General features: G+C 44.4%; 1 protein-coding gene across 1 annotated transcript in view; it reads left to right on the forward strand.

Moving 5' to 3' along the window:
- The window catches only part of LOC137323598 (inactive dipeptidyl peptidase 10-like), a 685,713-nt gene that overhangs the window by 135,619 nt on the left and 523,738 nt on the right, over positions 1-26,356 (forward strand). The window contains exon 3 of the mRNA XM_067987272.1: positions 25,806-25,901. Coding sequence (XP_067843373.1) covers positions 25,806-25,901 — 96 coding nt within the window. The remainder of the gene's footprint in view (positions 1-25,805; positions 25,902-26,356) is intronic.

Genomic DNA, 26,356 nt, shown 5'->3' on the forward strand with positions numbered 1-26,356 from the left:
TGTTTTTATCATGTAAATAAAGACCGTTTCTCTGTTAGAGTCATGTAGAGCAGCTATATGGTTTGATGGTTCAGCTCAGTCTAAATGGGGCAGAACTGGCAAATAAAAGGTCTGAAAAATAATGAGGCAATGAGATGCAAGTACATCGGGGCTTTACCAAGCCAGGGGTTGTTCAAGCACAAGGAGAAATTGTCTGCTAAAATGGCCTTGGTGTTCATTATTTTCATGAGATCATTCATTTTTTTGTGCCTGATATACAGTATATGCCTTGGCTCTAGCATGAGTCCACCACAGTTGAGATGTCACATTTCAGACATCACATTTGCTATGTCAAAAGTACCAGAAAAAAGCCAGTCATTTCCTTCTGCTTTTTCTGACCTTCATTACCTTGTCTCTTCCCAAGGGCAGGAGCCTGGGATTTTAAGCTAATGTACAGAAACTTCCCTCAATAATTAGCCTCCAATTGACCTCAGAATCTGCCTATTGAGACCACAGTGCAGAAGTTAATGATGTTTTTCAACACATTCAAATGCCATTGTTTCAGTAGTGATTATGTCCCCTAACAGTGCTGGAAACAAACAACCACTGCTACCACCATTGCAAAAACCTAAACCTTTACTGCTTAGGCATGCAGAAACACACTGTTCTCCTGCTTGTGGAATCTTCCACTTGTTCCCCTTTCTCCCTTTACTCCTCTTCAGTTAGTGACTTACACTGAGGTACAGCTGTGAATGTGTTTCCTCCGGTACCTCATCCAAATGACCATTCTTCACATATGAGCCGGCTGTGTACTTCTGATAACGCTGCAGGCAGAGGTGGCCCTGCTACCTGAGGTACAACTGGAAACATTCACCTTGTTGGTGCTTCCAACTGCACCAGTGCCCATAGATACATGGCACAAATGGGGTATAGCGATGGCTCAGTTATTAATATGCATTCCTGCGGTGGAATCAAACCATGTATACTCGGTCCCAGGTCCAATCCCTGGCCTGGCCTGTGCAATGCTGTGTTTGCCGATGGCTATTTGATCATGGGGGAAACACAGCTGAAATTCAGAAATGTCCTTATCTGAATGCGCACACACTTTCCAGGAGGAATGGCTGGATTTAAGTCTGGAGCAAATACGGAATCTTTCTCCCCTCCCTAGTCCAGTAACACGGAAGGTAAATGTAGTGTCTCCACCTTTGGCTAACTCAGCCAGAGAGGGGATTGAAGCTGAAAGGATCTTGATCTACAGGACCGAGTTGTTTACACACCCGACACCCACCCCCGACCCCCAAACACCCACTTCAAACTGCACAGCTTAGAGGGAACAGTGGTCATTAATATATATCAAGAAAAGCAGTGGTCCTAGTACTGACCCCTGGGGAACACCACTGTATACCTACCATTCACCACTACTCTCTGTTTCCTGTCCCTTAGCCAATTTCGTATCCATGCTGCCACTACCCCTTTTATTCCATGGGCTTCAATTTTGATGACAAGCCTATTATGTGGCACTTTATCAAACAGCTTTTGGAAGTCCATATACACCACATCAACCGCATTGCCCTCATCGACCCACTCTGTTATCTCATCAAAAATGAAGACAGATGACACATGGAAAGCGTAAGAGAAATGGGGCCTGATGTTAGCAGGGCGGCGGGTTCTCGGCGGGGGGGCTATCGGGCGTGTGGGTAACGCGCCCGGTGAAATTAGTCTGCTTCCCGCGCGATCGTAGCAGACATTCCACTAATTGGATCCACTTACCTGCTCCTCCGGGTTCCCCACTGCTGATCTGCGCGTCGGGCGGGCTGTGCATACGCAGTAAGATCTGTCAGTTGGAGGAGCTCTATTTAAAGGGGTAGTCCTCCACTAACAGATGCTGCAACAAATAGCAAAAATTACAGCATGGAGCAGCCCAGGGGGAAGGCTGCTCCCAGTTTAATGATGCCTCTCTCCAGGTATCAATACATGGGGTGAGGAGGAGGGGGAGGACAGAGATCTTTCTCCCGGCGGGCGGGAGGAAGCGGCCTGCCTCTGCCACCAGGAAGGCCTGACTCGAGGTGGCAGAGGAGGTCACCAGCGCAACCAACATATCGCCCACCTGCATACAGTGCAGGAGGCGCTCCAATGACCTCAGTAGGTCAGCCAAAGTGAGTACACGTTGTCTTTCCCCTGCACTCCGTCTGCCACATCACTGCCCCCACCCCACATCTCCTTCGGCACTGCCAACACTACTCTGTCACATCACCCCTCATACCCACTCAAACCTCATCCTCATCTTACCTGCACCTACTCACCTCGCCAGTACTCATCCCGCCACTACCACTCAACCCAATCCTCATACAATCTCATGGCTCTATCTCATACTCACCCTCTCGTGCATCTCTTTCACAGCCAGCCTCACTCAACCTGCCACTACCTGTGCTGCAGCCACAGGGCATGCATCACATATGTGCAGTAGGCAGCGTAAGGCAAACGTGTCGTGAGCATGAAGGGGATGCATAAGGGTGTTTGAGGGTTTGTCACGGGTGTTACTTATATTGAATTTCTGACCAACTCACATTACATATTATATTGTCACCATTACTGCCATGTCTTCGCGAATCCTGTCTGGTTTGTGCAATAATGCCCTCTCCTGAGGATCACTATGAGGACCCACAACTGATGCCACCCATTGTGTCACTGCAGAGTGGGTGTAGGTGTATTTGCAGGGCTCTTTTGCGCAGACGACCGAGAGACATCGGCGATGTCCCCGGTTGCACCCTGGAAGGATGCGGAGGAGAAGTTGTTGAGGGCAGTGGTGACTTTGACAGCGACAGGTAAGAAGATGGTGCTCGGGCCAGCCAGGAGCAGCTCAGCATGAAAGAGGATGCAGATGTCCACGACTACATGTCGGGTGACTCTGAGCCTCCGTGTGCACTGCTGCTCAGAGAGGTCCAGGAGGCTGAGCCTCGGTCTGTGGACCCTGTGGCGAGGGTAGTGCCCTCTGTGACACATCTCTCTCTGCGGTAGCCCTTCCTCCTGCTGTACAGGTGGATGTGTCACAGCACTCTGTTGTGGAGCTTCACGTGTCAGAGGTAGACGGCGAGGCTGGTGATGTTGTTCGCCCTCCGAGGAGGTCATGACTGCAGCTACGGCGGCCCCCATCTGCAAGATGTACATCTGAGGGGGTCCGCAAGCTAGGTGCATGTCTCCGGACCACGGGGTAAGTATGCAGGTTGGTGACTTTGACTGTCAGGAGGAGGGTGGTGGAGGCCAAACTTTGTCCCAAGTGACAGAGTGGCCTCCTGCAATGGGTGAGGGTCTCCCCACCCCCCCTGTCAAATGGACCTTTGCAGCTGCCACAGGCTGATGGCTGCAACACGTCCATTTGACCTGGGAGTGTTTCCCCCAGTGTGTGAAACAGTCCCAGTTTGCTCTAAAATCCCACCCCTCCTCACTTAATCCCTTAATCAGGGCTGTTAATGACCTGAAATACCAAGGTAAATACTCTCAAGTGGCATCCCGCTGGCTTTAATTGCCTGCGGGATTCCCACCAGCGGGTGCTAAAATGACGCCCATAGTCTCTGACAAAATACGAGGAAAACTAAACTTTATTTAGTCTTGAAAACATTCCGTGTATGGCAGCAGTGACAGTAACCATAAGAAACAGCAGCAACAAGATGCAATGATCAATGCAGTCTCCTGTGGAGTCCAAAGAGGTAATTACTGCTGGAGAAAAGAAACATCCCAGAGGAACTCAATCAGAACAGCCACTGATCACAATAGCTGATCTACTTCACTTTATTACCAGTGTCCTCTGTGTCAAGAGGTGGTTTCTATTTATTCAACTTATTTATGGAAGAACAAAAGGATATAACAATCTAGGTCAACTCGCTCAACACAAACAATGTTGTAGTATTAAAGAAACCCACAGTGGGGTGAAATTGGGCCACGTAATGCCCGTTTTTTAGGTGCTACGTGGACAACTAAGCCTTGAAAATGGGGTCCGAGATGCTTCTGGCGGGAAGTGCGCAGGGCGCCATGTTGGTAAAGGGTTTTGTGCACGCACGCCTAACGACTCCCGGCAGCATGCAGAGTAAGGAGAAAATTTTGCGAATTAGTGTGCAAAGCTGATTTGAAGGCACCTTTGCTATTTTGGAACGCCACTCTCCAACCAAGTGGTCTTAACCTCGCACAGCTGAACACGACATTAAACGGCATGAAGGACTCCCCCCTCCAACCAGCGCTATTTAACGGGATAATGAATTACTTCTAGGTTAGTTGCTGGATTATTTCTTCTAGCTGCTAGTGCAATTATATGCATTTTTGGAGGTTTCCTCTACTTGGCTAAGTTTTAAGTGAGTGATCTGGCTGGTTTTGCAGTACTTTTTGTGTCATTTAAAATATTGTGCTGAAAAAGTTGCTTCCAGACGTGGGTGGCCTGATAGGACTTCCTCTAAGAATTGAACGTGACTGGGAGAATGAAAAGAGACCACGTGGAGCAGGACAAGCTGCTCGAAGAGAGAGGAGGAGGACCAGTGCATTCGGCAGGAGGGATATCCATGGATGATCTTCAAGGAGCAATTCTCTTACCTCAACTTCAGTGACAACCAGTGCATCAGACGTCTTCGGTTCACAAAAGAGGTCGTGGCTGAAATTTCTCAACTGCTGCAGCCACAGCTACAGCCTCAAAGCAGGGCAAGGACAGCATTGCCTGTGCCCGTCAAGATGACCGTGGCTCTTAATTTTTATGCCTCTAGCTGCTGGAGATTTAAGCAACATCTCACAGTTTGCAGTGTACTGCAATATAAGGGAGGTCACTGAGGCTCTCAATTCATCTCATTCCCTCTTGCCAGAGACAGGCAGGAGGAGCGAGCATGAAGTTTTGCTCGGATTGCGGTCTTCCCCATGGTGCAGTGTGCCGTTGACTGCTGGCACATTGCCTTGCGTGCTCCTTATCTGAACTCTGACATATTCACAAATAGAAATGGATTCCACTCAATCTGCAGCTGGTGTGCGACCACCGGCAGCGCATCATGCAGGTGAATGCCCGCTATCTTGGCAGCAGTCATGATTCGTTCATTCTGCTGTTGTCCTCTGTTCCACCTGTATTTGAGCCAGCATGGCAAGTCAAAGGCTGGCTACTGGGCGACAAGGGTTACCCCTCATGAAATGGCTCATAACTACGGTCACACATACACAGCAGGCCTACAATGAGAGCCGCGCTGCCACAAGAAACATCATAAAGCACACCATCGGTGTCCTCAAGCAATGCTTCCGCTGCCTGGACCACTCTGGAGGAGCCCTGCAGTACTCAACTGAGCGGGTATCGAGATTTGTGATTGTATGCTGCATGCTGCACAACCTGTCCAATAGGCAGTGGCAAGGGATGTCCCCTCATATCAGATGAGAACCTGAGGAGCATAAGCAAGAGGAGGAGGAAGTGCAAGAGGAAGAGGAAGGGAGGCTATAACATAGACAGGCCCTTTCTGCCAAGGCTCGACATGATCAGATGATTAATGAGCGATACCAGTAACCTCAACTACAAGAAAAAATGTCAATTTCTAATTGAAGCCTGTATTTCAGCCACAACTGAACTTGATCAGTTGAAAAGGTCATTAAAACTCAGAGCTCATAAAGCCAGAGAAACATAACTGAATCCACCAATTCCCTTTTGCTGTTCATTGATGCAAACACTTGTAACAGCTGTACTGACCTTTTGAAAGATGGTTACTAATAAAACATATGCTTTGGTGTTTTACAATGAAATGTTTCTACATACATCTAATAACCTCTAATCTGTGAACTAATGCAATGATATGGATAATGAACAGTTAACCATCAACAATCCCATACTCCTAACCTCTCCTCTCTTACATGACCATCAAATCAGTTTTATGATTTACACATTGGTTCCTCCCTCAGCTCACCGCCAAAACAAAACCCACCACCAAATGCACCTTTTACTGCTTGTCTTTCATGTGCCTTTACCTTTCCTGGTGCTCCTACGAGGTGCTTCCCAGTGGCTGGAGCATGGGAGGTGGAGGGCTGCTGACTTTCAATTGAGGAGACTGCAGATGGCCTTGGAGGATAACTTTGAGCCGGGAGGTCCCGGCTTCAGACTGCACCATCTCAGCTTGGGCTGCAAATTTTTGGGCTGGGTGGCTGACAGGCCACAGCAATAGCATTGGCGGAGTGGCAGGGGTGGGAGCAAGAATGCTGTCATCCTGAGAGAGGACGGCAGATTCCTCTTCCATGGAGCCACTGCCACTCTCTGGGCAGTGCCTCAGCAATCCTGGTGATCTGCTGGAGAACTGATTGCTGAACTGCTGTGGCCCCCTGGAAGTCCCTTTAACAGTGGTACCCAGAGCCACAATGGCAGCAGTCTGAGCTTCCAAGGCAGCAGTTTGAGCTTCCAATGAAGCAGTCGGACCTTTGTTGGAAGCTGTTTGTGCTGCAATGAAAGCTGTTGGTACTGCAATGGTAGCTTTGACATTGGTCATTAGACACTGCATCATGTTGGGTTCCACAGGTATGTTGATGGAGGTGACCACCCAGTCTATGTTGGAAAGGATGGGCTCCAAGTTCTGCACAAAGCCTTGTGCCAAGTTGGAGCTGGGCTCTTCCATGCTCCTTGACGTTGTACGCAGGCTTTCTAGAAGGATTTCCAGTACACCAAGCATTTGGTTGTGTACGCCCATCAGCCTTTTTCTGTATCCTGGCCCATCGAAGTCCTCATCTGAATCCTCTGCAGCAGAACCATTGTGTAACCTCTCCCTCTGGCAAACTGGAACCTGCCCTTTCCTCTCACCCTGGTTCTTGCGCATTTGTGCCCGGTGTGTCTCAATGTCCAGATCTCTCCTTTTATCCTAGCCTCTAAACTACTGCAGTGTCATTCTCCGAGCTGGTGGCTATGAGTGTAAGATCGAATGATGGTGCCTCTTCATCATCACTGTCTTCTTCCTTTTCCTCCTCTGATGGGGCAGGTTCCATTTCTTGGGTATTCAAAGTGAAAAAGGGACAAGGGTTGGGCTGTGGTGAGTGGAGAGGAGAAAGTAAGAAGTGCGTGCTAACACCATCTGCAGCTTGTGAGTCATAAAAGATTGTGCGGTGAGGGAGAAGTGGGAAGAGAGGAGGAGGATTAGGTATGCAGAGACTCTCACCATCGATCCCTCCACCGCCACCAGTGGCCACGGCATCTGTGATGCCCCTTCACATGATGGCCAGCAATGTCTTCTCCATTGGAGTTAAAATGTGTAGGCGAGCCTTTCCTCCTCCAGCTCTTTCTTGCTGCCTCTGTTATGCACCACCTTCTCCTGCAAGAAAGAGGGAAATGTGTCAGTTAGTGTCCTGCAGTATGCTTGGGTGATGTGGCTGTGTTGGTTGAATAGTTGCCAGTGTGTGTGAGCTGTGAGTTGTGGGTATGAGGTTTGCAACAGTGTGTGAGGGTGAGGTAAACCATATGAATTGAAGGGTTGGGTACTGATTGATAAAGATTGTTGGTGATGGGGGTGTAGTGAATTGAGTAGTGGATGAGGCTAGTGGTGTAGTTGGTACAACGTGCCTCTTGAAGATTGAACTCACTCACTCACCTTGACAACTCGTGTTAAATCATTGAACTTCTCCCTGCACTACATCCATGTTCTTGGAGCTATGCTCCTGGTATTGACCTCGTCTGCTACTTCCTCCCACTGTCTCTTCAGCATATGTCTGGAGGGCCTCCTTCCCCCCTGCGGATACAGGATGTTCCTCCTTCTCTCCACTTCTTGCACCAAGGCCTCCAGTGCATTAACTGAGAACCTTGTTGCATGCTCACTCCCAGGCTCAGCCATTCTTCAAAGTATTAGAACACTGAATCACTTCACGAAAGACTCCCAAAACTTCTTGCAGCCACAATGCACCTCCCCTTTAAGAGGTGCAGGCTGCCTTTAAGAAGCATGAGCCACTCGTGATATCAGGCCCCCTGCTTATGCATGCAGCCAGGTGTGCAGGTAGCGCCGGCTGCATGCAGCAATCATTTAAAACAACAGGCAGCATGAATTTAACGTGCTGCCTGCATCGCAACGACCGGGTGTGGGTTAATTACGTACCACAATCTCTGCGCCCATTTTTGGGGGTTATCCAATCAAAACCCCAAAGAGTTTCCAATGCATAAGACATACCTTGCAGGGTGGGAATTTGCACTAAATGTAAAGAGAACAAATCTATTCATGAATTCTTGATAAATCACTTTTCTTGCAATGCAATGGAAAATGACTGTTTCTGAAATTGTATTCAAGTTTTTACCTCTGGGATATCCTACCTAATGTGAACCTGGTAGTTGTGTCAGCAAATTGAAGTCTTTACTGGATGGATGTTCCCCAGTGGATCTTCTATAATATGACATATCATTAGCAAACAGTTTAATGTTAGCAAGGTTTACTACCATACTGACTCCTAATTACATGGAGTGCAAATTTTAAATATTGATATCCACAAGCAGCAAGCGCAGACTTTATCCAAGCTCCCCAGCATATACACTTACGCAGCAGTTATGACGAGAGAGATCTATTAAATTAATTTTCAGGCAAATGGAAATACAGAGATGTGGTTCTGTGGAATGTCAGACCACATAAAGAAAAGAAGGCCCGACAAATCAGACTGTTAGCATTAGATTGCCTTCATTTTGCAGTTGATTTGAGTTGGACGACAGAGGGAAATGGGTCGGGAATTTGTAGTACCAGCTTCCCACCGGTAAAAAAAAATTTGCACTGCTAATTTTCTCCAAGTGTGATGGAGGCAGGTCACCTGCACCTGCCGTTATCCAGCCTGCACCATACGAACGATATATAAATGCTTCTATGAAGTGAAACATTCCATTTTCCTTCTTTAACACATGTGGCCCACCTCCCAAAATGAACATCTACATAGAATAGCTGCTGTTTTTATTATATTCGTTCATGGGATGTGGGCGCGCTGGCAAGGCCAGCATTTATTGCCCATCCCTAATTGTCCTTAGGAAGGTGGTGGTGAGCCGCCTTCTTGAACCGCTGCAGTCCGTGTGGTGAAAATTCTCCCACAGTGCTGTTGGGAAGGGAGTTCCAGGATTTTGACCCAGCGAAGATGAAGGAAAGGTGGTATATTTCCAAGTCGGGATGGTGTGTTACTTGGAGGAGAACATGCAGGTGGTGGTGTTCCCATGTGCCTGCTGCCCTTGTCCTTCTAGGTGGTAGAGGTCGCGGGTTTGGGAGATGCTGTCAAAGAAGCCTTGGCGAGTTGCTGTAGTGCATCCTGTGGATGGCACACACTGCAGCCACAGTGCGCTGGTGGTGAAGGGAGTGAATGTTTCGGGTGGTGGATGGGGTGCCAATCAAGCAGGCTGCTTTGTCCTGGATGTGTCGAGCTTCTTGAGTGTTATTGGAGCTGCACTCATCCAGGCAAGTGGAGAGTATTCCATCACACTCCTGACTTGTGCCTTGTAGATGGTGGAAAGGCTTTGGGGAGTCAGGAGGTGAGTCACTCGCCACAGAATACCCAGCCTCTGACCTGCTCTTGTAGCCACAGTATTTATATGGCTGGTCCAGTTAAGTTCCTGGTCAAGGTGACCCCCAGGATGTTGATGGTGGGGGATTCGGCGATGGTCATGCTGTTGAATGTCAAGGGGAGGTGGTTAGACTCTCTCTTGTTGGAGATGGTCATTGCCTGGCACTTGTCTGGCGTGAATGTTACTTGCCACTTATCATCCCAAGCCTGGATGTTGTCCAGGTCTTGCTGCATGCAGGCACTGACTGCTTCATTATCTGAGGGGTTGCGAATGGAACTGAACATTGTGCAATCGTCAGTGAACATCCCCATTTCTGACCTTATGATGAGGGGACGGTCATTGATAAAGCAGCTGAAGGGTTGGGCTTAGGACACTGCCCTGAGGAACTCCTGCAGCAATGTCCTGGGGCTGAGATGATTGGCCTCCAACAACCACTACCATCTTCCTTTGTGCTAGGTATGACTCCAACCACTGGAGAGTTTTCCCCCTGATTCCCATTGACTTCAATTTTACTCGGTCTCCTTGGTGCCACACTCGGTCAAATACTGCCTTGATGTCAAGGGCAGTCACTCTCACCTCACTTATAGAATCATAGAATCATAGAAGTTACAACATGGAAACAGGCCCTTCGGCCCAACATGTCCATGTCGCCCAGTTTATACCACTAAGCTAGTCCCAATTGCCTGCACTTGGCCCATATCCCTCTATACCCATCTTACCCATGTAACTGTCCAAATGCTTTTTAAAAGACAAAATTGTACCCGCCTCTACTACTGCCTCTGGCAGCTCGTTCCAGACACTCACCACACTTTGAGTGAAAAAATTGCCCCTCTGGACCCTTTTGTATCTCTCCCCTCTCACCTTAAATCTATGCCCCCTCATTATAGACTCCCCTACCTTTGGGAAAAGATTTTGACTATCGACCTTATCTATGCCCCTCATTATTTTATAGACTTCTATAAGATCACCCCTTAACCTCCTACTCTCCAGGGAAAAAAGTCCCAGTCTGTCTAACCTCTCCCTGTAAGTCAAACCATCAAGTCACGGTAGCATCCTAGTAAATCTTTTCTGCACTCTTTCTAGTTTAATAATATCCTTTCTATAATAGGGTGACCAGAACTGTACACAGTACTCCAAGTGTGGCCTCACCAATGCCCTGTACAACTTCAACAAGACATCCCAACTCCTGCATTCAATGTTCTGACCAATGAAACCAAGCATGCCGAATGCCTTCTTCACCACCCTATCCACCTGTGACTCCACTTTCAAGGAGCTATGAACCTGTACTCCTAGATCTCTTTGTTCTATAACTCTCCCCAACGCCCTACCATTAACGGAGTAGGTCCTGGCCCGATTCGATCTACCAAAATGCATCATCTCACATTTATCTAAATTAAACTCCATCTGCCATTCATCGGCCCACTGGCCCAATTGATCAAGATCACGTTGCAATCACAGATAACCTTCTTCACTGTCCACAATGCCACCAATCTTGGTGTCATCTGCAAACTTACTAACCATGCCTCCTAAATTCTCATCCAAATCATTAATATAAATAACAAATAACAGCGGACCCAGCACCGATCCCTGAGGCACACCGCTGGACACAGGCATCCAGTTTGAAAAACAACCCTCTACAACCACCCTCTGTCTTCTGTCGTCAAGCCAATGTTGTATCCAATTGGCTACCTCACCTTGGATCCCATGAGATTTAACCTTATGTAACAACCTACCATGCGGTACCTTGTCAAATGCTTTGCTGAAGTCCATGTAGACCACGTCTACTGCACAGCCCTCATCTATCTTCTTGGTTACCCCTTCAAAAAACTCAATCAAATTCGTGAGACATGATTTTCCTCTCACAAAACCATGCTGACTGTTCCTAATTAGTCCCTGCCTCTCCAAATGCCTGTAGATCCTGTCCCTCAGAATACCCTCTAACAACTTACTCACTACAGATGTCAGGCTCACTGGTCTGTAGTTCCCAGGCTTTTCCCTGCCTCCCTTCTTAAACAAAGGCACAACATTTGCTACCCTCCAATCTTCAGGCACCTCACCTGTAGCGGTGGATGATTCAAATATCTCTGCTAGGGGACCCGCAATTTCCTCCCTAACCTCCCATAACGTCCTGGGATACATTTCATCAGGTCCCGGAGATTTATCTACCTTGATGCGCGTTAAGACTTCCAGCACCTCCCTCTCTGTAATATGTACACTCCTCAAGACATCACTATTTATTTCCCCAAGTTCCCTAACATCCATGCCTTTCTCAACCGTAAATACCGATGTGAAATATTCATTCAGGATCTCACCCATCTCTTGTGGTTCCGCACATAGATGACCTTGTTGATCCTTAAGAGGCCCTACTCTCTCCCTAGTTACCCTTTTGCCCTTTATGTATTTGTAGAAGCTCTTTGGATTCACCTTTGCCTGATCTGCCAAAGCAATCTCATATCCCCTTTTTGCCCTCCTGATTTCTCTCTTAACTCTACTCCGGCAATCTCTATACTCTTCAAGGGATCCACTTGATCCCAGCTGCCTATGCATGTCATATGCCTCCTTCTTCTTTTTGACTAGTGCCTCAATCTCCCGAGTCATCCAAGGTTCCCTACTTCTACCAGCCTTGCCCTTCACTTTATAAGGAATGTGCTTACCCTGAACCCTGGTTAACACACTTTTGAAAGCCTCCCACTTACCAGACGTCCCTTTGCCTGCCAACAGACTCTCCCAATCAACTTCTGAAAGTTCCTGTCTAATACCATCAAAATTGGCCTTTCCCCAATTTAGAATTTTAACTTTTGGGCCAGACCTATCCTTCTCCATAGCTATCTTAAAACTAATGGAATTATGATCACTTGTCCCAAAGTGATCCCTCACCAACACTTCTGTCACCTACCCTTCCTTATTTCCCAAGAGGAGGTCAAGTTTTGCCCCCTCTCTAGTCGGGCCATCCACATACTGAATGAGAAATTCCTCCTGAATACACTCAACAAATTTCTCTCCATCCAAGCCCCTAATGCTATGGCTGTCCCAGTCAATGTTGGGAAAGTTAAAGTCCCCTACTATTACCACCCTATTTTTCTTGCAGCTGTCTGTAATCTCCTTACATATTTGCTCCTCAATTTCCCGTTGACTATTTGGGGGTCTGTAGTACAATCCTATCAAAGTGATCTCTCCCTTCTTATTTTTCAGTTCTACCCATATAGACTCAGTGGGCGAACCCTCGGATATATCCCCTCTCACTGCTGCCGTGATGTTCTCCCTAATCAAGAACGCAACTCCCCCTCCTCTCTTACCTCCTGCTCTATCTTTCCGATAGCATCTGTACCCTGGAACATTGAGCTGCCAGTTCTGCCCCTCCCTTATCCATGTTTCAGTAATAGCTATAACATCCCAGTCCCATGTACCCATCCATGCCCTGAGTTCATCTGCCTTGCCCATCAGACTTCTTGCATTGAAATAAATGCAGTTTAATCTAGACTTCCCTTGGTCTTTGCCCTGCTTTCTCAGACCATCTGTCCGGTCATGTTCTGTACACTCTCCCTTACTGCCTTTTGTTTCTGGAATTCAGCTCTTTTGTCCACGTTTGGACCATGGCTGTAATGAGGTCTGGAGCTGAGTGGTCCTGGCGGAACCCAAACTGAGCATCAGTGAGCAGGTTATTGGTGAGTAAGTGCCGCTTGATAGCACTGTCGATGACACCTTCCATCACTTTGCTGATGATTGAGAGTAGACTGATGGGGTGGTAATTGGCCGGCTAGGCAGAGGTACCCAGGTGAAAATGCAGTTAAAGGCCACTTTCTGAGGATTTTTTGATTGGTAAAAGGTTACTGCTCAATACTTATTTTTTGCCACTTTATGCAGAATAGTCTTGCTGATGGATTGAGCATTACTCCTGGTTCAGTGCTCTTTCACTTTTGTCATCTGAATACACACACTATAGATGAATATGATGCTTCCAGTAGGGATTCCATTTTACCTCTGTTAAGAGGAGAACAATGAAGAGGAGCAACAACAGATGCAAGGCCGATTAGGTTGATCATAGGAAGTGACTGGTACCAACCTGTAGGTACCAATACCATTATGTATACAGACCAAGGTGATCATATCTCAGTCTCCGCCAAGATCAATGCCTAAGGAGGCAACACTTCCCTCATGATTCTATTATGGAATTGTGTCATCTGCTTGCCTTACACCTAGACCCAACCTCTACCAAATGCACCACATTGCCAGTGGCAGTCAAAGTCACATATCACTCAACTTCTATGTCAAATGTTCCTATCAGGCAGTGTCTGTGGGACTTTTGCAACATTAGCTAATCGGCTATCCACCGATGCATCAAGCAAGCCACCAATGCATTGTTCCTATGAGCAACCCAGTTCATAATCTTTCTTATGCATGTAGCAGATCAATGTGAGAGAACTGTCAACTTTTTCATAATGACAGGATGGGTACAAATGTGAAACGTGCTTCTTACATTGCATATGTAGAAGTTGTGACTGCTTCCACTTACCTTGGCTGACCTCATGAGGTCATAAAACTACTTTCTGTGATTCTGCCTTCTGTGAGCCATGCATCAGAGCACCCAGCCTTTGGTCTACTCTTGTAGCCATGGAGTTGATATGCCTGGTCCGGTTAAGCTTCTAGTCAGTAGTGGACCCCAAGATAGTGAGGGGCTCGGTGATGATGGTGCCATCGGAAGACAAAGGGAGCTAGCTGGCTTTTATCTTGTTGAGATGAACATTGCCTGGCACTTACGTGGCGCAAATAATACCTGCCACTTGTCAGTCCAGCCCAAGCCTGGATGTTATTCAAATCCTGCTGTAGACTGGCATGGGTTGCTTCATTATTGGAGGAGTTATGAATGAACACTGATTAATTGTTAGCGAACAGATCAGGCCTGTCCTTATGATGGAGGAAAGTTACTGATCAAGCAGCTAAAGATAATTGGATAAAGGGTACTTCCCTGAGGACATCCTGGGGCTCTGATGACTGGCCTCCAACAACTACAGTAGTCTTTGTTTTCACCAAGTATAACTCCAGCCATCGGAGGATTTTCTCTTTGACCCTCATTGACTTCAGTTTTATTAGAGCTCCTTGGAGCCATACTCAGTCAGATGCTGCCTTGATGTCGGGGGGCTGCTCCTCTAACCTCTCCTCTGACATTCAGCTTGTGAATCCACGTCTGTGATGAAGCCTGGAGCCAAGTGCTTCTGGTAAAACCTGAACTGCGCATCGATGAGCAGGTTCTTGGTGAATAGGTATTACTTAATTGTACTATTGATGATGTCTCCATCCATCATTTTACTGATGATTGAGAGGAGGTGGTAATTGGCCGGGTTGGATTTATCCCGTTTTGTGTGACTAGGACATACATTGTCATAGCTGCACTAGGATAGCTTGGCTGGGGACCAGCTCTGGTACACAGGTCTTCAGCACTACAATTGGGATGTTGCCAGGGCTCATTGTCTTTGTTGAATCTTGTGCAGTCAGCTGCTACTTAATGTCACATGGAGTGAACCGAATTGGTTGAACATTGGTATCTACGATGGTGGGACCCTTGGGAGGAGGCTGAGTAGGATCACCCAATAGGCACTTTTGGCTGAAGACCCTCGAAAGCACTTCCCTCTTGCATTCATGTGCTGGGCTCCACAAAAACTGTGCGGTGGTCATTTCTACCAATGCTATTGTGGAAAGGTAAGTCTGTGACAATCGGTTGATGAAGACGAGGTCAAGTAGGTTACTTCCTCGTGTTGGATCCCTCACCGTCTGACATCCATTCTGGTAGCTATGTCTTTCAGGATTTGGCCAGCTCGGGGTCTCAAGGTACTACTGAGCAATTCTTGGTGGTAGACTGTAGGGAAATTTGGGTCTTCCCAGAGATTCAGACAATAGTTCAGACAAAGAAAGACACACATACGCGGTCGTTTCATTAATCAAAGTGATTATTTAATGATTTCAAAAGGAGTACATAAGCATGAAGCAACTCAGTCAATACGTAGATTACTCTACCTGATTCCTACAAGCAGGCATAAAGCAAAGCAAGCAAATAACACATATAGCCTCTATAAAACATCAAGGCAGCTGTCTAGAAGTAGGGTGTTGATCGCTGCTGTAACAGGTGCTTTGTTGAGGGATTTATCGAATGATGTGTCGAGGTTTTTGTCTTCTCGCAAAGGTTTGCTTCTTTGTCGAAATAAAGAGCGGGAACTTGCTTACAGCGGCGTGGCAACGTTGGCAGCAGCTCCTGCGAATTAAGTGTATGAATTTACTCACTTGCGGGCTCCGTGGCATAGACTTGCACGATTTGTAAGTTTTCAAAAAATGCGCGTCATCAACCCAGCCTCTGAACAGCATGGGAAATGTCTGTGGGAAAGGAAGATACGCCCACAGAATCTGTCCAGAAGAGAAGTCACACCCACAAGTAGGCAAGCAAAGTTCATTCATTTAAAGTAATATTCTGCAAGTCATTGTAAATTTTAAAAAATATATTTTTTTGAATAAAAAGCCAAAGAAGTAATTAAAGAGACAGAAGTGAAAAGTTTAAATTTTTTGAAGACCAAAAAATATTACAGTAAAGAATAATAAGAGACTCCACATTTTTAAAATGTAATTTTTAGTTGTTTGGCAGTCATGAAGAGTCACCGCATTTTTAAAAATAGTGTAGACCTGGTATTTTTCAGCTTAACTTTTTGGTGATGTAAGTTGTTATGGTTCCAGCTGGTCAGATGGGCACGTTTACGATTTTTCTATGATTTATGGTGTGCGATTCCCCTTTAATTTGCAGCTGTCAAATCACCGGTGAACCAATAGGAGCAAGTTCATAATTTCCGGGTTTTAGTGCGCAGTGCAAATGTGTGAACTTGCTCCTTCAATTCGCTGGTGGAGACAGATGACGCCATTAAGGAACGGCGTTCACAGGTGAGTAATTTTTGGGCCAAAGTATCGGGGTTCTTTGTCTTTTCATCAAAGTTTATCTTTTAGTCAAAGTTCAGAAGTACAGTCTTTTGTCAAAGTTCAGAAGCAAAGTATCGAAACTCATACCGCAGTAATTGTTCAACTGTTGCTCCTGCAACTGTTGACTGTTGAAGCTTCGACAATGTCCTATCTTTGTATGGTTTTTGACTGATAGGATGAGCTCCAAGCTACGAGAAGGCCAAGATTCACCCATCGTTGCATTAATGATGGATAGTTGGTTGGACCACTCATGAAACTTGTGAATCCACTGTATCATCTTCTCTGTGTGAATCCAGGTGCATTTATGAGCTCCTTTGTTTTGAGAATCAGGTTGTTGTTGAGCAGCAAAGATGTCCTGAGAACCAATGTTGGTAGAACCTTCTCGAAGCTTCTCTACAGTTGTCGTCTTAACCGTTGTTTATCCTTTGCATTTACGGTGAGAACCGGAGACTGGTTCAAACTCTCGAAGCTTTTGGAAGGCGACGGAAGCTTTTGTCTTTTAAGCTTATCAGTTGATTGAAAAATTGAAAACTACAGTTTATTGATGTTTCTGTTCTCTGCTGCTTTTGCAGTTTTAAACTGATGTCCGAATATCCAGTTTAAACTGGCTGCACTTTGCTGTCCTTGCAGTTGTGAATTTAAACTGTCCAAAAGTCCAAAGGTAATGTCAAGGGGCGGGCGAGTTAACCCTTGCTTTCACATGTACTGCCCTTACTTTGAGTCATCCAGTAGATCTTCAGTGCACATCACTGTCTAAATGTAATGTCAAGAGATGACTTAACCCTTGCTTTCAAATGGACTGTCTAAGTGAATGTCCAAATCCTTAAAGGGGCTAGTTAACCCTTTACGTTGAAACGTCCAGCAATTCAAAAGAGTTAAATGGGGTCTGACCCAATGTCCAAAATCCTTACAAGGCATTGAAGTTCCATATCCAGAGTAGGCCCCTTTCTTCCCTCCTAGCTTCTTCCAAGTGATACTCAACATTGAGGAGTACTCATTCGACAGTTGAGAGGGCGCGATAGGTGGTGCTTAAGATTCCTTTGATCTTGCTTGACCCGAAACTATGAGACTTCATGAGATCTGGGTTCAATATTGAGGACTCCATAAGCCACACCCACCTAACTGTGTAAAACTGTGCTCCCACCTCTGGTTGGTCTATCTTGCCGGTGGGACAGGACATTAATATGATTTAGTTTAATATGAATGGCTGTTGTTACAAGAATGGCAAACAACGTATAGTTGAGGCTGGAATTTTAGTTGACTGTAAATGATGTTAAAAGTACAGAATTTTATTGTAGTAATTAGAAGTAAGGTGTAGTTCATAATGACTGCTACTGGCATTGCCATTGCAATACTATTAAAGCAAAGATCTCAAAACCATGACCTCTGTTGCAAAAGATGTCGCATTGTAACCCTTTGGATTCCCTGAAGAGTCACTTCGAGAGAATAACGACACTAGTTCCTGTATTTAGTATACTGATAGAAGACGATATGGAACACATCTAAACTGAAGCCTCAAACCAATCATCAATCCCCAGATTTTGACAGTTGGAGGTCACCTATGTCTGCTCTACCCAATACCATAAGCCTAATCCTATGTACTCTATCAACTTCTGACTGCATACAATATGATGGAGCCGTGTTTCCAGACAACCATTCTAGGCAGGAAAACTGATTTGGCACAGTATGATGTATATTTCGAATTTCTATACTTATCATTTACAGTACAATTTGCTATCTAATGACTACATTTAGGATTAAAAACAAAGTCCCAGAGGCAGTGAAAATGCCAGTTTCTGAGTGGATCTTCATTATAAATCACTTTCCGAAACACAATATTTGCCCTAATTATAGGAATCAGCACAAGAACTGATTGGTTCAGCAACAAGTCTTTGTTTGAACAGATTCACTTCACTTTCTGTTGCTAGCCAGGGCTATGAGTTGGCTGAAACAAATAGGAAATATGTGGATTCAAAGGCATCATCACAACCAGACTCAAATATTTTGACATATTTTCCTATCATGGACATGTATATCTTGTGGACTAAACTGAAACTATTGCATTAAAATTCACTTCTTTCATGGTTAATGCAAGATAATATATATCAGTCATTCCTGTGGGTGAAGGAGTATGTCAGTTTTCATAATCTCAGTTTGTGCCACCATGTTTGAAATGTGTGTCGCTTCTAGCTGTTCTTGTGAATATAGCTGCAGGAAGTATCCATGATTAAAGGAACTGTCTCTTTGGTTGTGGTACCCATAAATAGACATGTAACTTTTACTTAATTGCCTGATTAGATTGTATTCCTGATAAGGTGTCTGGACCATTTTCAGTCCAGCCATCATTCTGTGTCTCATCTGCAGTGAAAATCTTAAGAAACATGGTATTAAATTGCACCGAGGCACTGCAGAACTTCACATATGAGAACATAAAAAATAGGAGCAGGAGTAGGCCATCTGGCCCCTCGAGCCTACTCCGCCATTCAATAAGGTCATGGCTGATTTTCTACCTCAACGCCATTTTCCTGCACTATCCCCATTTCCCTTGATGCCTTTAATATCTAGAAATGTATCGATCTCTGTCAATTACTGAGCCTCCACAGCCCTCTGGGGTAGAGAATTCCAAAGATTCACCACCCTCTGAGTGAAGAAATTTCTCCTCATCTCAGTCCTAAATGGCCTCCTCTTTATTCTGAGACTGTCACCCCTGGTTCTAGACTCCCCAGCCAGAGGAAACATCCTCCTTGTATCTACCCTATCGAGCCCTGTAAGAATTTTGTATGTTTCAATGAGATCACCTCTCATTCTTCTAAATTCTAGAGAATACAGGTCCAGTCTACTCAATCTCTCCTCATACGACAATCCCGCCATCCCAGGAATCAGTCTGCTGAACCTTCGTTGCACTCCCTCTATGTCAAGTGTATCCTTTCTTGGGTAAGGAGACCAAAATTGTACACAATACTCCAGGTGTGGTCTCACCAAGGCCTATATAATTACAGTAAGACATCTTTACTCCTGTTCTCTCATCCTCTTGTAATAAAGGCTAACATATCATTTGCCTTCCTAATCGCTTGCTGCACCTGCATGTTAGCTTTCAGTGACTCATGTACAAGGACACCCAGGTCCCTTAGAACATCAACATTTCCCAATCTCTCACCATTTAGAAAATACTCTACATTTCTGTTTTTCCTACCAAAGTGGATAACTTGACATTTTTCCACATTATATTCCATCTGCCATGTTCTTGCCCACTCACTTAGCCTGCCTATATCCCCTTGAAACCTCTTTGCATCCTCCTCACAACTCACATTCCCACCTAGTTTTGTGTCATCAGCAAACTTGGAAATATTACATTTGGTCCCCTCATCCAAATCATTGATAGATTGAGAATAGCTGGGGTCCAAGCACTGATCCCTGCGGTACCCCACTAGTTACAGTCTACCAACCTGAAAAAGACCCATTTATTCCTGCTCTCTGTTTTCTGTCTGTTAACCAATACTCAATCCATGCCAGTATATTACCTCCAATTCCATGTGCTCTAACTTTGTTCACCAACCTGTGTGGGACGTTATTGAAAGCCTTCTGAAAATCCAAGTACACCACATCTGCTGGTTTCCCCTTATCTATTCTACTAGTTACATCCTCAAAGAACTCCAATAGGTTTGTCAAACATGATTCCCCTTTCAGAAATCCATGTTAACTCTGCCAAATCCTATTATTATTGTCTAAATTCCTGTTATCGCATCCTTTATAATAGATTCTAGCATTTTCCCTACTACTGATGTCAGGCTAACAGGTCTGTAGTTCCCTGTTTTCTCTCTCCCTTCTTTTTTAAATGGTGCAGTTGCATTTGCTACCCTCCAATCTGCAGGAACCATTCCAGAATCTGTAGAATTTTGGAAGATGACAACCAATGGATCCACGATCTCTATAGCCACCTCTTTCAAAACCCAGGTCCTTTGGATTTATCGACTTTCAGTCCCATTAATTTCTCTAGTACTTTTTTTTACTAATACTAATTTCCTTCAGTTCCTCATTGTCACCAGACCCTAGGTCCTCTAGTATTTAATGATGGTTGCTAGGTCCCATGCTTCTTGGTGCACATTCTCTGTATCATGTTCATGTAAGTATGACACAGGTTTTTACATCTAATTTATTACCTTGGCCATGTTGTCAAAAGGAAATGCTGAATTAAAATGGAAGAAACAGAAAAATATCTTTTAAAGCACTAAATTTATGGATTTGTTTAAAATGATACTAATCATTCCACTTAAAGGAGGTGGTTGAAGAAGGGAACATAAGAAATAGGAGCAGGAGTAGGCCAATCGGCCCCTCGAGCCTGCTCCGCCATTCAATAAGATCATGGCTGATCTGATCCTAACCTCAAATTTAAATTCATGTCCAATTTCCTGCCCGCTCCCCGTAACCCCTAATTCCCTTTACTTCTAGGAAACTGTCTATTTCTGTTTTTAATTTATTTAATGATGTAGCTTCCACAGCTTCCTGGGGCAGCAAATTCCACAGACCTACTACCCTCTGAGTGAAGAAGTTTCTCCTCATCTCAGTTTTGAAAGAGCAGCCCCTTATTCTAAGATTATACCCCCTAGTTCTAGTTTCACCCACCCTTGGGAACATCCTTACCGCATCCACCCGATCAAGCCCCTTCACAATCTTATATGTTTCAATAATTCAATATCACCTATTAGCTGGAAGAAAGTACCATTGAGAGAATAATTGACATTAGGCTAATAAAAATTCTGGTGTCCAGTTTATTTGTATGCACTATTTACATAAAGTTAGTATACTAACTCGCAATGAGAAGATAGCTGAACTAAACTAAATTTGATCAATTTTGTCTGTCCAGATTTAGATTTCTTGGGCAGAACTTGAACCTCCCATAATTAATCTTGACCCAGCTTTACCTGTTCATTGATGGATATTTTTATTATTGTATATTTAACAAAATTAATCTATCTACAGAGAAAAACCTTCACTTTTCAGTCAAAAGATTAATTCGCAGCCCTCAGGGATTTGATTACACTGTAAAATGCATATTAAGGTCCCCACTCACTCTTGAATACTAAATGTTGTTACAGTTAATAAAGGTGGGAAAAATATCCTGAAGAAACCATCCTTCAACCACATAAGGATGAAAGAAACTTTTAACATGGCATCTTTATTACACGAGTTAATCAGGGGAAAAGAAATCTGCCAAAGGATTGTAGTACAAATGGACACAAGAAAAAAAAATGAAAGGGGATCAAACATCTCAAGGGAAAATAAAAGTTTATAACAGATGCATTAACATCTCCACTGGTCACTAAGAGATTAACTCACAATTTATTGGAATTAAAGAACCTACTTTCAGACAGTGGTTATTAAAACTCTTCAGGCAGTAAGTTATCACTGAAGCGAAAAACTCAATTTTCCAACTCACTGTTTCTTAACTAATTGCTGACAGTATGTTAAGCCATCCAGCAACATGTTAGTTGAAAACATATTTAATTAATACTTTGGGATGTATTAAAATGTGGCTGATATTGGACTTATATGAGCGCAGGGAAAAATAGCATTTAATCTTTTTTAGAAAACATTATGCATGCACCATCATGACTTGTGCATACAGTGTACTGGTAAAATAGCTAGGATGTACATAGTTCCAAAAATATGTTAAATACTCACCCTCCTCTGGATAGATTTCCACAGTTAAAAAGAGGAGTCACAATTCTAATAAGTGGTCACACTAACATTTTTGGCAGGTTGTCATGGGGATGCACTTACCTGCTTTGCTGATTTCAGTATTATATACCCACTAGTCCAGACTACACAGTGGTAATGTTAAAGAAAATCATGATGCCATCTGAAAGTGGGACTTGATTACCTAATTTCAAATTCGATAAGGTGCCACATTAAAGGTTATTAAGCAAGATAAGGGCTCATGCGGTTGGGGGTAACATACCAGTATGGATGGAGGATTGGTTAATGGATAGAAAACAGAAAGTGGGGATAAACGGGTCATTTTTAGGCTGGCAGGCTGTAACTAGTGGGGCACCACAAGGATCGGTGCTTGGTCCTCAGCTATTTACAATCTATATTAATGACTTGGATGAAGGGACTGAGTGTAATGTATCCAAGTTTGCTGATGATACAAAGCTAAGTTGGAAAGTAAGCTGTGAGCAGGACACAGTCTACAAAGGAATACAGACAGGTTAAGTGAGTGGGCAAGAAGGTGGCAGATGGAGTATAATATGGGGAAATGAGAAGTTATTCCCTTTGGTAGAATATTTTTTAAATGGTGAGAAACTATTAAATGTTGGTGTCCAGAGAGACTTGGATGTCATAGTACTAGAAACACAAAAAGTTAGCATGCAGGTACAGCAGGCAATTAGGAAAGCAAATGGCATGTCGGCCTTTATTGCAAGGGGATTGGAGTACAAGAGTAAGGAAGTCTTACTACAATTGTTTCCAGTACCAGGACATCCAAGTCTCTCTGGACACCAACATTTAATAGTTTCTCACCATTTAAAAAATATTCTGTTTTTCTATTCTTCCTATCAAAGTGAATAACTTCACATTTCCCCATATTGTACTCCATTTACCACCTCCTTGTACAGGGCTTTGGTGAGACCTGGAGTACTGCATACAGTGTTGGTCTCCTTACCTAAAGGAAGGATATATTTGCCTTCAAGGTGGTGCAATGAAGGTTCACTAGATTAATTCCTGGGATGGAGAGGGCTGACCTATGAGGAGAGGTTGAGTAGAATGGGCCTATACTCTCTGGAGTTTAGAAGACTGAGAGGTGATCTAATTGAAATATATAAGATCCTAAGGGGGCTTGACAGGGTAGAGGCTGGGAGGTTGTTTCCCCTGGCTGTAGAGTCTAGAACTAGAGGGCATAGTCGCAGGATAAGGGGTCGGCCATTTAAGACTGCGATGAGGAGGAATTTCTTCACTCAGAGGGCGGTGAATCTTTGGAATTCTCTACCCCAGATGGCTGTGGATGCTGAGTCATTGAGTATATTCAAAGCTGAGATAGATTTTTGGACTCTAAGGGAATCGAGAGATATGGGGATCGGGCAGGAAAGTGGAGTTGAGGTTGAAGATCAGCAGTGATCTGATTGAATGGTGGAGCAGGCTCGAGGGGCTGTATGGCCTACTCCTGCACCTATTACTTATATTCTTAAATTATAGTTACAAGTTGATTTGTCTGTCTACAATTTACACCAATAGATATTATACATCCTTTACAAGTTAGTATAGTTCTGTACCCTTTAGTCTCAGTTTCAGACTCTGACTAGCCCCCTTTGGCACCTGAAAGTCTTGAGTACTGTCTGTACTGACCAATGAGAACATGACTGCTCAGTAGTTGGAGTCTTCCTTGAATGCATCTAGCAGTGGCTTCCTTGCATTTAGTCCAAGTCCTTTCTCTTCTTTACTGCTCTCCCTCTGACTGTTCTCAATGCTCTTGTTCTCTTCCAGCTGCCCTCAGGCTCACAGGGTAGTGTCCCTCCCTGGGTTCTTAAGGCTTTCTCCCCGCCTGGGCTCTGCCAGACTCTTCTCTGCATCTCTGCTGCATTCAGAGTAAAAGCTCTCAAGCATTCGGGGATCTCTGCAGGCACTCTATTCCAGTACCCGGGTACTCTTCCTAGCTGTGTCCCTTGCAAGTCCTGCCTCAACTTTTCAGCCTTTGCCAATGCCTCAATACAGAACCGCAGATGTCCCACTCTCAATTTAAGTTCGAGGGTCTTGCTATACTACATATCTCAGCGGGTCCCTCACGTTAGCTTGCCCCTCAGTCCCTGCACTCATCCTTTGGTGCCTCGGTCTCTGAAGTTCCTACTCTCTGCTCCTAATTTACTACTGTTGTGTTCTCTTGGTTGCTATATTCCTCTAAACCACTCCTATCTTTCCGTCGTTGCTTCTTGGCACTAGTGCTTTATAGTCTTTCAGTGTCCTTCTTCCGCACACTCACTCTTGCAGCTGCTTCTTGTAGCTTGCTTTCCTGTTCTTACTTTTCATGTTTTGAGTCTTCTTCCCTCTCAGCTTACCTTTATACCGCTCCAGTCTCAATCCTCTGGTACAATGCTGTCCACTCTCATAACCAGCTGGCTTCCCATGTTTCTTCATTCCCCAACAAAATGAACCCAATGGTACAGTTCCCTCTCTTACCCCACCTCCCCACCCCACCCCAGTCAGCTGACCCTGGTTTGTTTGTCTTTTTCTATTTGTTCTTGGGATGTGGGTGACCCTGGCAAAGCCACTTTTATTGCCCATCCATAGTTGCTCTGAGAAAGTGGTGGGCCTTCTCCTTGAACTGCTACAGTTTTTTTGGTGATGGTGTTAGGTAAGGAATTCCAGGATTTTCACCCAGAAATTATGAAAGAATGGCAGTACATGTCCAAGTCAGGATGGTTTTGATGTGGAGGGGAACTTTCTGTGACATTGCTACTTTCGTCCTTCTTGGTGTTTAGAAATCGTAAAGCTCAGAGATACTGTAAGTTTGCCAGTTCCCCCTGCCATTGCTCATTCTCCTCTCCCCAATCAGCCATCCCTGGTCTACACACTCAGGCTTCTTTGCCTTTCCAACCCTCGCCCCTGTCCTGCCCTGCCCACATCCTCTCACTCCCATTTAGCTGTATCCTGACAGCTTTTGAAAAGTTGCAGTTCTGGCATTTCTGTGTTCTGTGTTTGAATTTGTCTCTCTCTAAGCAGTATCTGCTCCAGTATCCCTCCTCCAAGGTTGTTCGCATGTTGGGAATCCCTGCTCACACAGTCACCCATTATTCTTGCATTTCTCCCCACCCCCCACCTCCCAGTTTGCCCTAGACTGGCACATGGCAATCAGGCTGGCAGACTTTTTTTTTGGCTACCACTTTCTCCCTCCTACACTATAAACAGGGTGATTTTACCAGCAGGTGGGCAAAACTGTTAATCGACTGAACCAGTTTCAAAGGAAAAATCTATAGTCATTAGTGTAGCCGGTGAGAATGGGTACACTCAGAAGATTTTCAAGATGTTGAAGAGACAAAAAGGCAGGTCATAATAAAAAGTATTACAGGACCCTCTAACTACAGTTCTTAATATAAAATATTTTAAAAATTGTCACTTGATACACTGACTGTAATGAGCTCAAGACTGAGTAAGTTATCAGGTCTGCTTATACATATTTACTTTTTAGTCTTTTGTATTTTAATTTCACATATATATTGTAGATATTATAGAAAATTATTTCATATAAAAATCTTGAAGTTACAAAAGAACACCAATCTCAGAATTCCATATCTTGTTTTCTTAGTCAGCTCTATGCTGAATATTATAGAACTTTAACCTATTGTTCATGATATTTGTTTTATCTCAGATGATACTTCAAAAACAGCAGATGCTCGACTATCCCTGGATGACCTGTTCAGAATAGAGTTCACTATACATGACCCAGAAGTAAAGTGGATCAATGGTATGTAGTAAAGCTTCAACTGTAACAATTAAAACTTAAAGCTATGATTTGATTAAAATGGTAGTGTTTATGAAATAAATATCTATTAGCTTTCATGACATTATTTAACAATAAGTTAAGGAAATGGAAACATAGGGTTTGGGTTCTAACAGTTCAAAGTTCTGCACTAAGATCTAAATTTATATGTACAACTATTTGTAAGAAGAATGTTAGATTATTTTGATGTGCAGGTTATGTTGTTGCAAAGCACAATGAAAGGGTTTAGGGGAAAGAATTTACAATGAAACTTGATATTTGTGCAACCATAGGAAATCATCGAATCACCTTTAATTATTTTAGTGGTAGCACTCTTGCCTCTGATTCAAAAAATGTGAGTTCAAGCCCCAGTCCAGAGATTTGAGCACATAATCTAGGTTAACACTTCAGCTTAGTGCTAAGAGAGTGCTCCGCTGTCG

This window comes from Heptranchias perlo, chromosome 7, assembly GCF_035084215.1.
Source record: "Heptranchias perlo isolate sHepPer1 chromosome 7, sHepPer1.hap1, whole genome shotgun sequence".
NCBI classification, from domain to species: Eukaryota; Metazoa; Chordata; class Chondrichthyes; order Hexanchiformes; family Hexanchidae; genus Heptranchias; species Heptranchias perlo.